Source organism: Polyodon spathula, chromosome 27 (assembly GCF_017654505.1).
Source record: "Polyodon spathula isolate WHYD16114869_AA chromosome 27, ASM1765450v1, whole genome shotgun sequence".
NCBI lineage: Eukaryota > Metazoa > Chordata > Actinopteri > Acipenseriformes > Polyodontidae > Polyodon > Polyodon spathula.
Window position 1 is genome coordinate 7,772,879 of NC_054560.1, and position 13,835 is coordinate 7,786,713.

Consider the following 13,835-nt stretch of genomic DNA (forward strand, 5'->3'; position numbering starts at 1 on the left):
GTCGTAATTCGTTATCAGAAGTGAATTACGACCGACTGATGATCTGTCAAGGGTTCTTAACTGAACTGGGATTCATAAAAAGAGATCTCCATAAGACAGCAGTGCTTTCAGGTCATCGCTTCGCTGGAAGCTCAATGCGAGCAGATTTCATTAGACAAGGGTAATGGCTGGGCTAATTTAATTGAGCTGGCTCAAGTCAGGTTGCTGGTAGCAAGCATATGGTACTGGGAGGGGGTGATTAATTGTGCACCTACCCTGCCTAGCCATTTATTACGAGACCAAACCAAACTAAAATAAAAAAACTAGCTACAAAAGACACACACAAAACCATGTTCTTTACACACAAGGTTATGGCTAAAGTGACGTCAAAGCTTTCAACTCCTGCTGACTGCAACTGCATCCAAACACTAGCTAACAGGAATGGCTGGGAATGACTATCACAGAATCAGTACACAAACTGGGGATCTTTAATCTTGAATGTAAATAGAGCTTAATATACTGCAAAACACACTGATCTCTGCTGACTCAAGCAATGCATGGCAATTCTGATCGTACTTCAACAACATAAATAAGACGTGTGGTAACATTATGCCTTAATTGGGCTGCTCTCTGGCTATAGATCTCATGTTACTTGTCCCAGAAGGTCATTTCTTATTTTTAAATCCCTTTTTTTCTGGTTGATCTCAGGCCGTTTCCTACAGACAGGTGGGCCCCCCTGGAAGCAGTGTAGACTTCTAGACAGATGGAACGTTCAGATGCCTGAATTCCAAACAAGCACAACACCTGTGCACTGAATGAAGGACTAGCTTGTGAAAGATGCTGGGCTGCTAGCCATCAACTCCCACATTAGAGAACTATCCCCCAGACCAGCACAGACAAACAATTCCAGTACAGGTCAACTACTGGGAACTTGGAAAACAACATGTAAAAAGATCGGCACCATTGACTAAGCCAAGATGCATTTGTGTAGTGCGTGGTAACATTGCAAACTGAAATGCAGTGCTTTAAATGAGTCCGTCTGGTTTCTTATCCAACAGCCAAGCCTCAAGATAACTGGAGCTTATCTCCAGTATATTAAATCCACCTTTCCAGACACAACTGCAGGAAAATCCCTTCTGTAAAAGATTCAATTAAGCTCAAGTACCTTGACACTGCTCTGACTAGTGCTAACCAAGTGCTTGAATGTGGCCTGAGCTAAATCGCTAATCCCACCTCAGACTAAACCCACTTGGATTGCAATCTTTTGTCTTCAAGCTGCACTGTGGGCAGGGTAGGGCTTGGATGGGAGATATTCATACACTCTGTGATAAAAGTAGCAAGTTTGCAGATGTCAAATCACCAGCAGGTCAGGGTGTGATCCAATTCAGTTTTCACAGGAATGAAAATAAGACCTTTTCCAGGTTTTACTACTAGCTTGATTAGCCCCAGTGTACAGGCAACAAGCTCAGGGGAGTCTTATTAAACTTATCGCAAAACCAGGAGTGGATCAAAGTGCTATGCAAAGGCAGTCTCATTTCCATCCCTGTTTTATGTTTGGTTATAGACTTGTGACTATCTCAGATTCTATATAAAAAAAGACATCCCATGACTAGAGGTGGGTGCCACTAAAAGGTCGCTCTCTAATTTAACTGCAGTGTAATTCAGACAGGACAGTAAAACTGAATTTCACTACCATCCAAGTAAACTGCAAGCCCTTCCTATCAGAACTACGCACTGCAGGGAGCAACATCAACGCCCCAACACAGACATACTGGACATCAATTCGGTTTATACAAATTCACATGCCTAAACATTTGTTGGTTTAAATAAGTCTACAGCGAGACATCTGCCAGATGGCATTGCAGCAGATTTCCTGTTTACAATACTTGCAGAACTCAGCAACTCAGACAGACAACCAAAGCAAATGTCTGTCACCTATGCCAACAACCTACCAGGCTGCCTTGTGTACAGGGCCATACACATGTCCCCTAGCCTGGCAGTAACACAGTGATAAGGCACAGTAGTTTTTGGGCCAGCAGTCTACTGGTCGATTACGTTAGCAGTCCTAGCAGCAGAGATACAGGGTGGAGCCGCTAACAGCTGCACGCCCATCCTGAGTGCTTTAACCACAGGTCCAGCACCGGAGGCATGCAGACCACCACTGTATAATATGAGCATTTGGCTGCTTAGATGCTGTACAATAAAACAAAAGTGGTTAACACAATTGAGTGCTTTAAATAGTCCTTGTGCTGCATGTAATTTGAACATGCTGTGTGAACACTAAACGCAGGCAGGTATACAAATAACTACGCCCTTATTAATGTGCATTATTATCTAATGGGGGAGAGGGGGGGTACACTGTATTAAGTGGAGGAGACCAGCTGGTTGCCCATGACTGGGTTTTTCTCTTGTAAAATGAGTCAAGAATCCACAGTCCGGGCCTTACCACCGTGCAGGCCACAGTGCCAGCTCAGTGGGAGGAAGTTCAGGATGATAAATAAGGGTTTTTGACGAACACCAGACTGGCTGCCCATGGGTGCTGGGTGAGGGTGGCGCTGTCACATTGTTGACAACAGAATTCCAGTTTTAGAGGTCACACTTTGAGAGGGCTGGAGGCGTCAACAACGTGAAAGACAAGGGCACGCACTAAACTGTTTTATCAATGTGCTGTAGCTAATGATTAAGGGACCAGCATGCCTACTGGATTGGGTTTGAACCTCAACGCGCCTCCAGAACCCCCCTCGTTAGGTATATTACTGAAATGATTAGGTGCCACGAATTTGACTAATCTTTCAATCTGCTCACTGATCCCATTACTCACAGCCTAATAAGGCTCACTGGAGTCTATTGGGCTAGGAACAGGAGTTGTTGAGAATTCAAATATTTAACGGGGGCACTTCTGAAAGCAGGACCAGAGTGAATTGTTAACCCTGCTAGGTATGACAGTGGCATAAACTGACTTAATTGTGTATTTAACAGCGCTAAATAAAAAACAATCCAGAAATGCATTTCACTTATTTTAAAATCCGTGTGGGTTTACAGCAATTAGCTTTCGAAGGCACAACGGGAGACCTCCGTTGTATGCAATACACCACCTCGATCATGCGTGAATCATAGTTACATAAACCATTTCGAGGTCGTGTATCCACCATCGTGTTATGGCAGAGTTTCACTTCAAAGCAAATTCACACGTTACATCAATACAGCGCACACCACACTTCTACCCCGCGTTCTCACGCCCGTCCCATCCCAGCCCAGCCGATTTGAGGCTTCAGTTTCTGCACGAATTAGAATTTCTTCCGCGTACACGTCGGTCTGGAGCTTCAATAAATCTGTTCAGTCATTTTAATTGATTTATTTTTTTAAATAGCTTTATTCTGACGGTGACCGGAATCAGTCACCACGCCACCAGAACTTTCTGATCAATCTCTCCAAATATGGTGTTACAGTTCACTCAGCAATGACTCGTCCCTGAGTAACTGTGTAGACTACTGCCTGTTCCCGGCAGGGTTCACGTTGTATTACGTATTACAGCAATACGTACTTCTCAGCAGATAGTACAATCCGACTTCTTGTTAGTATTTCTGCATACCGATTCGTTCTACTTGTACTTTATCAGACGGTCCAGTAAGCAAACAATATAGCCTGGGTAGAATTTAGAAAAAACAACAAAAAATGAATAAAAGATACGACTAACATGTGCACACGTCGCCCAGTTTCAAACGACTCCTAAATTACCCGTCCCTAAAAATTAAATCTCCAGACCCGATCATGTGAAATGCGTTAATGCCACCATCGTTGACCAGTCCTTAGCAAAAATAATGCAACACAAAAACGTTGCAGGGAGATTTATACTCCCCCCCCCCCCCCCCCCCCCCCCCCAAAGCGTACTTCTTTATACTGTAACTTGTACGCACACTACAACAGACAAAAGAAAAAGACAAACTTACCCATTTGCCATCTGTTCTTTTTTTCAACTAATCCCGTTTGTTGTAAATAACAATACGCTGAAGAAAAAGAAACTTTGTCCAACTTGCGTTTCCAGTAAGAATAGGCACGAGTTAATACAAAAAAAAATAATAATAATAATAATAATAAAGTCGAAAAAACCGTGCGTTTCAAAAGATTAGATTATACCCCCCATGGGTAAAGAAATGAGTCGCCGGGGGTGGGGGGGGACGAGGACACCGGGGTTTCAGTTTAAAGCAGATAAATAAAGATGTTAAAATGGTTAGTTGTTATTTTTTCCCCGAACACGTTAAAAATCCCTCAAATACAAAGTTAGTGAGTTTGCAGCGAGCTCCACTTCCCTCTCTCACAGCACTCACTTTAGGAAGGGAGTACTCTTGAACCAGAGAGTTTCGCGCAAGCTAGGAAGTTCAGAAACTTCAGCTTCGTTGCATATAAACTACGACATAATATTTTTTTTAGCGCCGCTTGCTGGGCGGAGGAGAGTGTAACACAACCCTACGTGTGAATCAGACACCGCCTATGGTTTTGTTTTAAACATAGCAAACCCATCAGAATAGTTTCGTGTGGTACAATATAACTTGTATAAGGGAGCTTGTTTTTTTCTTTCATTAATGGGTGACAAACACACAATCTATTTTTTTTAGGGGGGGGGGGGGGGGGGGGGGGGGGGAATCAATTAATAAACACGATTTCACTTTTGTTTATTTTACAAGAGATCCGTACCTGGCAAAATAAGGCTCTCCATCACAATGTGAAACTACAATCAGTATCCTCAGGTAGAACTGCGCAGCAAACTAAGTTTCTGTATATTTTGTCTACTTAGTTTCGTTTAGTTCTACCCTGTAGAATTCTGATTGCGCGTTTTAAGTTATGAATGACTTCCAAAAATGCAGACTACAAAAACGACGAAAGTGAGTATAGGTGTCTATTTCTGTCTAATGTATGCTGCTGTTCTAGATGAGAAAGTTGCAGGTTATCAAAACCACGCAGACAACTAGAGCTGAGCCGATCTAATGCCTTTAAACTTTGATAAACAGCGCCAAAGACCCTCCCACAGCTCTGTCATTTCCCGGTTCCCTCCCGCCTGTGTTGCAGACGTTTTCCGGTGTAAACATGGCTCTTTCTAGGTTGGAGATAAACTTTATCAGGTTGCTGTCTCGCTGCGAGTCCATGGCCTCCGAGAAACGGGGCGAAGCGGAGTGGAGGCTGGAAAAGGTGATGCGAGGGGTCCTGTTTGTCCTGCGACGAACAGGGCTGTGAATTCACAGACTCACACATCCAGAGCCATGTCACGTAGACAAGACAGACACCCATTGTACGTCTTAAAATGAAGGCATTGAACAAAACTCGTACGTTATTGCCTTTGACTTGGTGACAGGTACGTCAGACACATAATGTCAACCACGCACACACGACTACGTGGCTGAATTTTAATTTGTGACCGAAGAAATAAGCTTTGGAATTTCCCGTCAAGTTTTTATAGCACGTTTGCTGTAATTTGTAGGTGATGGCAGTCTGAACCTGGGCCCTGCTCGTTCTTGTAAGTTATATTATGACTGACTGATTCAGAACAGCAACACAATTCAGAGTAGAGGTGAAGCAAAAACGACGTGGACTGTCACTCGCACTGAACTTTATGTTAAAAATAGCCACACAGGTCAAACTTTTTCCACTGGTGTTGATTAAAGTTAGTTTCAGGCAAAGAATTGAAACGCTGGCTTCAAGAACCAGTTAATGTCTATGATGTTGCACAGTGCACTAATATTGTGCAATGTATTATAGTACCACAGCTCTATGCAACACTAATAAACCATCACTCTGTACATTTCTTCATAAACTTTAAGTTAAAAAAATAAAATAAATGAGGCACACCCTAACTTTCTTAACATAAAGGTAAAGCTCAGAAAGACCCTAACTGGTGCCATTTAAAAGAGGGCTATGGCTCTGTATAACAAAGCTTTCAAATAAAAATGAGTTTCAGATTGAAATGTGTGTCTCTTTCCAGTATGTAAGCGCCCTTGAGGAAATGCTGGCAGCTCTGAAGAAAAGTACAAGGTAGGTAAATAACTGCATGGTACGCAAGACTCCCAGAACAGCCAGTGTTTGACTTGTGATTGTTCAGTACATGGGAAGGCTGTGACAGTACAAATAATGGCAGATTTTCTTTTTTTAATCTTTTTTTAGTAAACCTGTTCCAGAGGCCTTGACCGATTACACCAGGAAAGTAGAATTTCTGAAAGGATTATTGGAAGCTGAGAAACTGGTAAGATCTTTTTCTAGACCTATTGTTATTATTATTATTATTATTATTATTATTATTATTATTATTATTACCAAGAAAACCCCCCAACAAACGCTTTATTATGATAGTATCCTGGTATATGTTGTATATTAAGCCCAGAAAGTGCTTTTGAAAATCCAAAACTCTGTTTTTAAACCTTGTGTTGTTTTGTTGTCTTTGTAGTCGTCTCCGACAGAGAAAGCCCTGGCCAATCAGCTTCTGGCTCCCGGAAGGACTCCGACCACTGGGAAAGAGAGAACGTCAGCCAGCAAAACCATCCACCTGCGGACGAGCGCCAGGTGTACTGGAGAGATGAGGAACGAGCTCCTCGGCACAGTATGTCTTTTGCTATTGAAGAATCAATGACGGGAATCTCTCAACGACGATGCGGCTTTGTTTAGAAAAGGCTCTTGAATTTGAACTGTTTCCCTGAAGCCTTTATAAAACACTGCACATGCAGGGCTAGTGGATTATGTGCAGTACAACTGGTTTGTGGCTAGGAGACATGTTGTAAAGTATCAAGACCAAGTCTTTAAAAATACTGTTTTACCTTCTCTGTATTCTAATTTTTTCTTTTACTTTTTACTTTTTCTTACAGTCATCAAATACAGGTAAATGTTTTCTTTATTTTTTAATGATTAAAACTGATTTAGCTTTATTTATTGAGAATATTGAACTAGTTGCTATATTATGCATCACAGTAGTCAATGTAATAGAGGCACACAATTATCATGGTGTGGTAAATCATAATATTATATATATTATTATTATTATTATTATTATTATTATTATTATTAATAATATTAAAAAGGTTTTACCTTAGTTTACCATGCTTTTGACTTTTAAATGACCATGAGTAATAAATGGCTATCCTTTCAGGTGATGGAGATGCAGAGCTGAGAAATAGGAGGTTGGTATTTATTTCTACATGTAAAAAACGTGGCAAAATTAACCACCATTTCCACTGGAAGTGTTTCTTACCCCCACAAGGAATTGAGCGCTTGCTGTTCATACGGTTTCTTCTTCAAATACGCTTGAGAGAGACTCAAGTAACGTTAGGAGGAAGCACCTTATTGTAAAAATAAGAAAGTTAGCATTATTTTTATTTGTGGGACACATTTGTCCCTTAAAGCGTTCATGTCTTCTGTGGTGACAACAGCTGATCCTGGTTTCCACATTTCCATACAAACCTCTCCTCTGATGTCTGTAACAAACAAGTGCATGTGTGCACAAACAAATAGAAAAAGGGTTAGTCGGCTTATGAGGAAGCCAGGATCGTTACAGAAATGATTTAGCGCCGGTATTCTTTGTCTGGACGTACAGGGGCACAGCGCTTGATGAGAAGCAATCAGCCACTGAGCTCGACACAGTTCTCCAGCACCATCACAACATCCAGGAGAAATTAGCGGAGGAGATGCTGAGCCTGGCTCGCAGTCTGAAGAACAACTCCCTAGCAGCCCAGAACGTCATCAAACAGGACAATCAGGTACAGATTGGTCGTGTGTATTTATCATTACTTCTTCAATCATTTTAAATGAAGAATAGTCCTCCCCTCCTCCCTCTCCCTCTGCCCTCCTCCTCTCCACACAAAGCATAAGTAACCAAGGCAGTGGTAGTTTGATCTTTCCCTACAATGTCCTGCAAGCTTGCCTGAAGGTGTGGATTTACCAGTTTAATCTGTTGCGCTAAATTTGCGCAGTTGGAAGTCGCCACTTAACAAAGCTAGTGCACTCCACAGGTGCAGTACCCCCTTGCAGGATTCCATTAAAATTCCCTTTAATCACTATCGTCTGTGTTTAGAGCCAGTTAGCCTCATCTAATCTCCCTACATTGGATTTCACCTCCAGGGCTTTGTTATAGCGACACCTGCTGGAATTGAAAGTCCTGTTGCTGGCATATGGGATTTACTGTCTGTTGAAAACCCTTTTGTTGAGAGAGAGGCGGGATCGCTTGCAAACGAAGAGTTTGAATTCCCTTTTCTCATCTTAAAACATTCTACATCGTGGAGATTTTGTTTGAACGAGAGATATTTGGCAGATTTATTTATGTGACCATTTCTGCCATTTTTTTTGACACACGTAAAATTTATTGAATTGAGAATTCTGATTCCACAATAAACGCATTAATTATGACAATTATGGAAATAGCGAAAATACAAAAATGTTTATTAATTTAGTGTTTATAGTACGGTTTGGATAAAGAAACGGAACTGGCCATAGACCTATATATTTTGTTCTATTAAATGAAATAATAATAATAATAATAATAATAATAATAATAATAATAATGTACTGTGTAACTTTATTATCTTAGGTTTTCACTGGATCAAGGGACAGCAGCTTTGTATAGAAAAGGCACTCCTGCTTACAGTTGTGGTTGTAAGTGAAGATTTCACCCAGCAGGGGGCACTAAAACACAATCTGCACAGCACTGTAGAAGGATTATTTTCATGTGTGACTAAATGCTTAAGGGGATGTTCATAACGGCTTTCAACAAGAACTCATTATGATTCAAATGGACACTAAGTGTACTGATTAAATGTGCGTGTTCTTGCTCTTCGGGATGGGAAAAACAAACAAAAAAAAATACATTGGGGAAAACAGCTAGAAAGACCTGGCCGACAAGCTAATGCATAGGTGCATTGGAAATACACTGCAGGACAAAGACAGCTGGAGGCAGAGCAGTCTAGCAGTCAGAGCACAGAACTACGAGCAAGCAGATCCTGTTTGCTATATCCAAGCTCAGCCTCTGACTCGCTGTCACATTGGGCAAATCACTTGACCTCCCAGTGCCTTAGCCCTCTACCCTAGCAGTAAAACTGGGTGGGAGATAGACTGCCACAAATAATAGGATGTTGCATCGCAACTGGGGTGAACCCAAGAAAAAGATTTCTTAATTCAGCAATAAAAAGTTGTAGGGTTACGTATAGCTTGATGTTTATCTATGTTTTCTACTTTATGAAAGAAACAGAGTACAGTACTGAATTCCAAAAGGAATGCGTATCGGCTACCAAAGTCATTTAGAAGTAGAAACGGATCAATCAAAGCCGAAACCACTAATATAGTGGATTGATGTGTTTATCTGTGTGACGGGCTATGCACACCCCTGTGTTTAAATGTATTTTGTATTATTATTATTGTTAGTGTGGTTTTGGGTTGGCAGGGAAGCAGATCATTATCTTCCTTGCCAAAAATAACACGTGGGAGCGTGGCTGGAGCGACAATTGAATAAGTGAGGAAATGATTCATTAGATTAGTTTTGTGAGCTGGTGTGTGTAAAAACAGTGGCTAGTTCTGAAACCCCAGAGTTTTAACTATAAAATATATATATTTGTTTACTTGTGTCTGAGTGCCTGTCCTGGTCGAAGCAGCCTAGCCAGTCATCCTGTCACAATCTCTTACTATTTCAACTTCTGTGTATCTACTTTATAATGCATACGTACATTTTGTTTTAACAGATGTTTTTTTTATTTTATTTCCATGATATTAAGGTACATGTCATATAAATCTGAACTGCAGTGCGGTTTGCCTAGCAGAATAAACAGCTAGTGGAATCGAGTGGTCTGTATGACCGCGAGACGGTTTGTGTACAGATGGGGGGTGTGTCTTGTTGTTAACTGTTTTGTTATTTTTTTTCCTTCCCCCAGACACTGACCCATTCCCTGCGGATGGCGGACGTGAACTTTGAGAAGCTGAAGACGGAATCAGAAAGGTTGGAGCAGCACACCAAGAAATCAGTGAACTGGCTGCTTTGGATCATGTTAATCGCTGTCTGTTTTATTTTCATCAGCATGATTCTGTTCATAAGAATCTTCCCTAGACTCCGATGATTCTAATAATAATGATTCATATAATCCTTTATATTGAATTATCCTTTAGTACTGATGATCTATATATAGAGAAACACCAGGTGGAAGCAGCAAAGAGCCTTTATGATGATCCGTTTTAGACAAAGGACACAGCATTGTCTGTCTGGGTACAGGATTTAGCTGTAGTTCCCTGCAGACAATATTCATAATCTCACCCTTCACCTGCTTTTGTAGTCAAGAGGGGTCCTGTTCGCAAATGCATGATGACTTCACGGGTCAGTCTGTTGCTGTTCTGCTTGAGAGTCACGCATTTCCAGACCTCTCAACCTGCAAAGAAGCTAGCGACGAATGAAACAAAAAAAAACAACATGACACTTAAGGAATTGGGGAAATGAGCAGTTTCTTCACTGAAAATCACTGTGTGGCCGTGATGCTGTCCACACAAAGGCTTGACGTAGTTCTGTTTGCGGATTGCGGAACATGGTCTGAAAACTCACTGCAATACCCTTCTTTCCCACACAGCAGGGTCTATGGGTCAGAGCAGCAAGTCTATATTTTCTGTGCCTTGGGTAGCTGGGTTTATGCAGAATTACATTTTGATTTATTCTGCTTCTGTTTTTAACATTGTTCGGTCTTGTTTGATACAGATTGATACAGTGTTATCCAGCGCGTGTGGAAGATTAATTATTTAGCGAAGGATTTTAAATAACATTTTGTGGATACTTGTAGGTAGATCATTATGACCTACATCAACCAAAAGCCAACTTTTGTTTCTTTAATTATATGTCAGCACCAATTCTGACCCATAGTAATAATCTAATTGTTAAGAATTTTTATTCTTGTAAGTATAGTTCTCCAGTTTTGACCAAAACAGTATTTATTGCCATGATAAGTGGTACTGGTATATTGTTGGGGGAGGGGATCATGAGCTGTTTAAATAAAGTCATCGAGGCCACATGTACTGACTCATTATACTGTTATATAGTAATGCAGTCTATATTTTATTTAATAATTTAAACTAGCCATTAACAAGTGTGTTTTTTTCTTTGTGCTGGAGGTAAAATGAGTGTGCGTGCTTGGGGACTGGGATGCTTGGCAGTCTGATGAGAATATTCCTCTTCGATCTTTGGACTCTGTGCTTGACTTCGTCTTAGGTCAGCCATGTCCATACCAGTACTGTCGTTTGTGTAATTTGGTACTGAGTCCATTCTGTCCTTCTTGGGCTTGCATGCAGCCACCTGTCCATTCTGTCCGTCCTTGGCACTGACTTTTACTTCATTTTGGAGGAAAGAGTTAAATTCTGAAAATGGCTTGCCATTCTTTTTTTTTTAAGAAGGAAGCATTACATTTACATATAGCCTAATTAGCAGTGGATAAAGCATATACATAAAATAGCGAATACTTTATTGCAAAGAAAATGCAATGTTATAAGAAGAAGAAATAGTAATCTTCCAATACAGCACCAAATGAGTAGGAAATCTAACACAAGTCTGATTGGACACACTAAATTAAAAGAAAAATGTATTATTGCTAAAAACTCCTTTGTTGTATTTGAAGGTGTATTCGACCCCTGGCTCAGTGCCCAAAATGCATGACGTCATTTCATTCTGCACTTTGTTAAGGGAAAACAGTCGGCTCTTCAGACAGTAAACACTTTGGCGTCTCCTGTGTGTGTTCATCTCAAACAGTGTGCTTTGTGACGGTGCTGCCTGTCTATACGCGTGGAAAATGTTATGCATCACACTGACTTGGCCGGGTTACAAATATTCTTTTAAATGCCCGTGACCTTCAAAAACAGCCGCTGATTTCAAAATAGCACTGTAAGGGTACTTAATGAGTAACTGTCAGGTAAATTTATTGACAGTTTCCTTGTTTTGCCTGAAGATGTATTACTTTTACCAAAGTGAACTCAGCAGTAAAATACATGATCTGTATCTGCGCAGAACACACTGGAATAGTAGAACTGAGAAATGTGTACTACCCTACAGGACGAGCTGTTTTTAATGTATACTACCATTCTTGTCTTTAGGTAATCTTTTTACCTAAATGCTGTAATGCTGTTGAGCCAATGTAGATCTAATGTAGGGTAATTCCTTAAGTTTATCTGATTACAGAGACTTCTCTGCAGGGATGTCAGACTACATATTTCATATTTCATTAAACACACACAGCAGTTTGTACGTCACGTCTGTGTCAGCACAGAGCTGGACTGTAACCAGGACATCAGTTCTAAGAATATAACGGTGTCACGAATGTGTGGAACATATCGACTTGAACCTACTGCAAGTGGGCAGGAAGTCAGATTTAGGAAGCCCGTTTTCTGGATCAAATACCAGGGATCAGATTGCAAATGGGCCGTAGTTTTGACAGGTAATTTAGAAGGATAATCCTTCTGGAATAAGTCCCATTGACGTGTATATAATAAAATGATGTAGTTTTTTTTTTTTTTTTTTTTAAGACAAAGTAGGAAACATCACCAAACTAAACAGATCTACTGAAGTGTGCCTCTGGGAACTTACTTCAGCCTGGACTTTTCCTGGCTTTGCAGTCTCACCTGAACCAGCTCCTTAGCACTTCAGTTCAAGTCTGGACACAAAACCTTGTACTGTTACCGGACCTTCAAAAACCAAGCAAACTCCATCCAAGGTGAACTCCAAATGCGAGAGACTTTTTGTTTCCTTGATCAAAAAGATGGTACACTACACTCCACCAGCAGTGAGGACTATCTGCTCAATGCCCAGCTGCACCAGTCTTTGATCAATACACTTGAGATCTGTCCTCAGTGTAAAAAGCACAGGATCAAAGCTGGCTATTGGTATTGCTTAGTGGACTAAGGCAAAGGATGGGATCTGATGTGGCATCCTCTATGCACTTAGGCTTATAGGAACCATGGTCCATCCCTGATATAAAAACAATTTGCTGCTACTTTGAAATCAACTTAAAAGCTCCCAATAACAGGGATCCAGACTCACCCTGCTAAATACATGCCATCAGGAGCTTGCAGATGAATAATCCCCTTGCACCTGGTCTCTGTCTCACTGATTAGAGCAGCCCCTATTGCTTTGAAAATCCTGCTGGCTATCTGAGTACCAGGGCTCTGTTTAATCCAGTCGTTAGGGCCCTGTCTTTGAAGACCACTATACCTGCAGCAAGTCGAAGCCGTGTCATGGGAGTTCGTTTTTAAAGGACACGTCGTATATTTTACATTGAAAGTACAGGGGTCGGACTTTATGTTGTTTTAGAAACTTGCCATATGTAGCCCACACTTTTGTGCGAATAGGCTGCCCATGCATGATTTAGGCATGTAGAACTGCATGTTTTAAAACCATTGTTTGCACCAAGTTTGAACTCTTTGCTGCATATTCTCCCAAGGACACAGTGAGCAGAACTGCAGCTGCTTCAGAGCAACAGAAAGCATCGCAGGATTCGACGCAGAACAAAGTGAACAAAACTGAGAGTTTGTTTGCTTTTAATTGTCGTTCACGTTGCCCCGTGCATGCCAGAGAAGCAGTTGTTTTTGCCACAAGCAAGCAAATCATTTGTCCTTTTCGTTTTTAGCTTCAAATCCAGCCTTGATCTACGTGGAGGGAATGCATTTATGGAACACAATTACAAGCTGTTTTGAAAGCTGCCTGATGAGATCAATGTTGCCAATGACAATTTGGCTTGCCATAGTTCTTGCAATTAAATGTATAGTATTTCCTCTGCAACAAGTATTAAGCCTCACTCAATTCTATCAGCACGGACTCTGGGGGTCTTGGGACCCTAATACCTGCTGCACATGAAGTGATCTTA

At 41.0% G+C, this 13,835-nt stretch overlaps 2 protein-coding genes across 10 annotated transcripts in view; one reads left to right on the forward strand and one right to left on the reverse strand.

The window, feature by feature from the left end:
* Positions 1-4,336, reverse strand: part of LOC121301492 (unconventional myosin-IXb-like) — a 57,636-nt gene extending 53,300 nt beyond the window's left edge. For 6 of the 8 annotated variants that reach the window (XM_041230954.1, XM_041230958.1, XM_041230956.1 and 3 more), the window contains exon 1: positions 3,930-4,334. The gene's annotated coding sequence lies outside the window, so the exon portion shown is untranslated. Of the gene's footprint in view, positions 1-3,929 lie in introns of all 8 variants that reach the window. The other 2 variants (XM_041230960.1, XM_041230959.1) reach the window with 1 other exon arrangement.
* Positions 4,337-5,034: 698 nt separating this feature from the next.
* Positions 5,035-10,997, forward strand: LOC121301680 (vesicle transport protein USE1-like). 2 transcript variants are annotated; one of them, XM_041231267.1, is made up of 8 exons: positions 5,035-5,166; positions 5,957-6,006; positions 6,136-6,214; positions 6,416-6,568; positions 6,831-6,843; positions 7,112-7,142; positions 7,556-7,718; positions 9,879-10,997. In XM_041231267.1, the coding sequence occupies exons 1-8, from the start codon at positions 5,065-5,067 to the stop codon at positions 10,059-10,061; spliced, it is 774 nt and encodes a 257-aa protein (XP_041087201.1). In that variant the 5' UTR covers positions 5,035-5,064; the 3' UTR covers positions 10,062-10,997. The 2 variants fall into 2 exon arrangements, with proteins under 2 accessions (XP_041087201.1, XP_041087202.1); XM_041231268.1 differs by lacking the exon at positions 5,035-5,166 and adding an exon at positions 5,175-5,329.
* The last annotated feature ends 2,838 nt before the right edge of the window (positions 10,998-13,835 follow it).

What these genes read in the sequence shown, in the direction of transcription:
- LOC121301680 (XM_041231267.1), top strand. Translation starts at nt 5,065, where the DNA reads ATGGCTCTTTCTAGGTTGGAGATAAACTTTATCAGGTTGCTGTCTCGC. An exon ending in CGGAGTGGAGGCTGGAAAAG is followed by an intron (nt 5,167 to 5,956) that starts GTGATGCGAGGG and finishes GTCTCTTTCCAG; the next exon opens with TATGTAAGCGCCCTTGAGGA. An exon ending in GCTCTGAAGAAAAGTACAAG is followed by an intron (nt 6,007 to 6,135) that starts GTAGGTAAATAA and finishes ATCTTTTTTTAG; the next exon opens with TAAACCTGTTCCAGAGGCCT.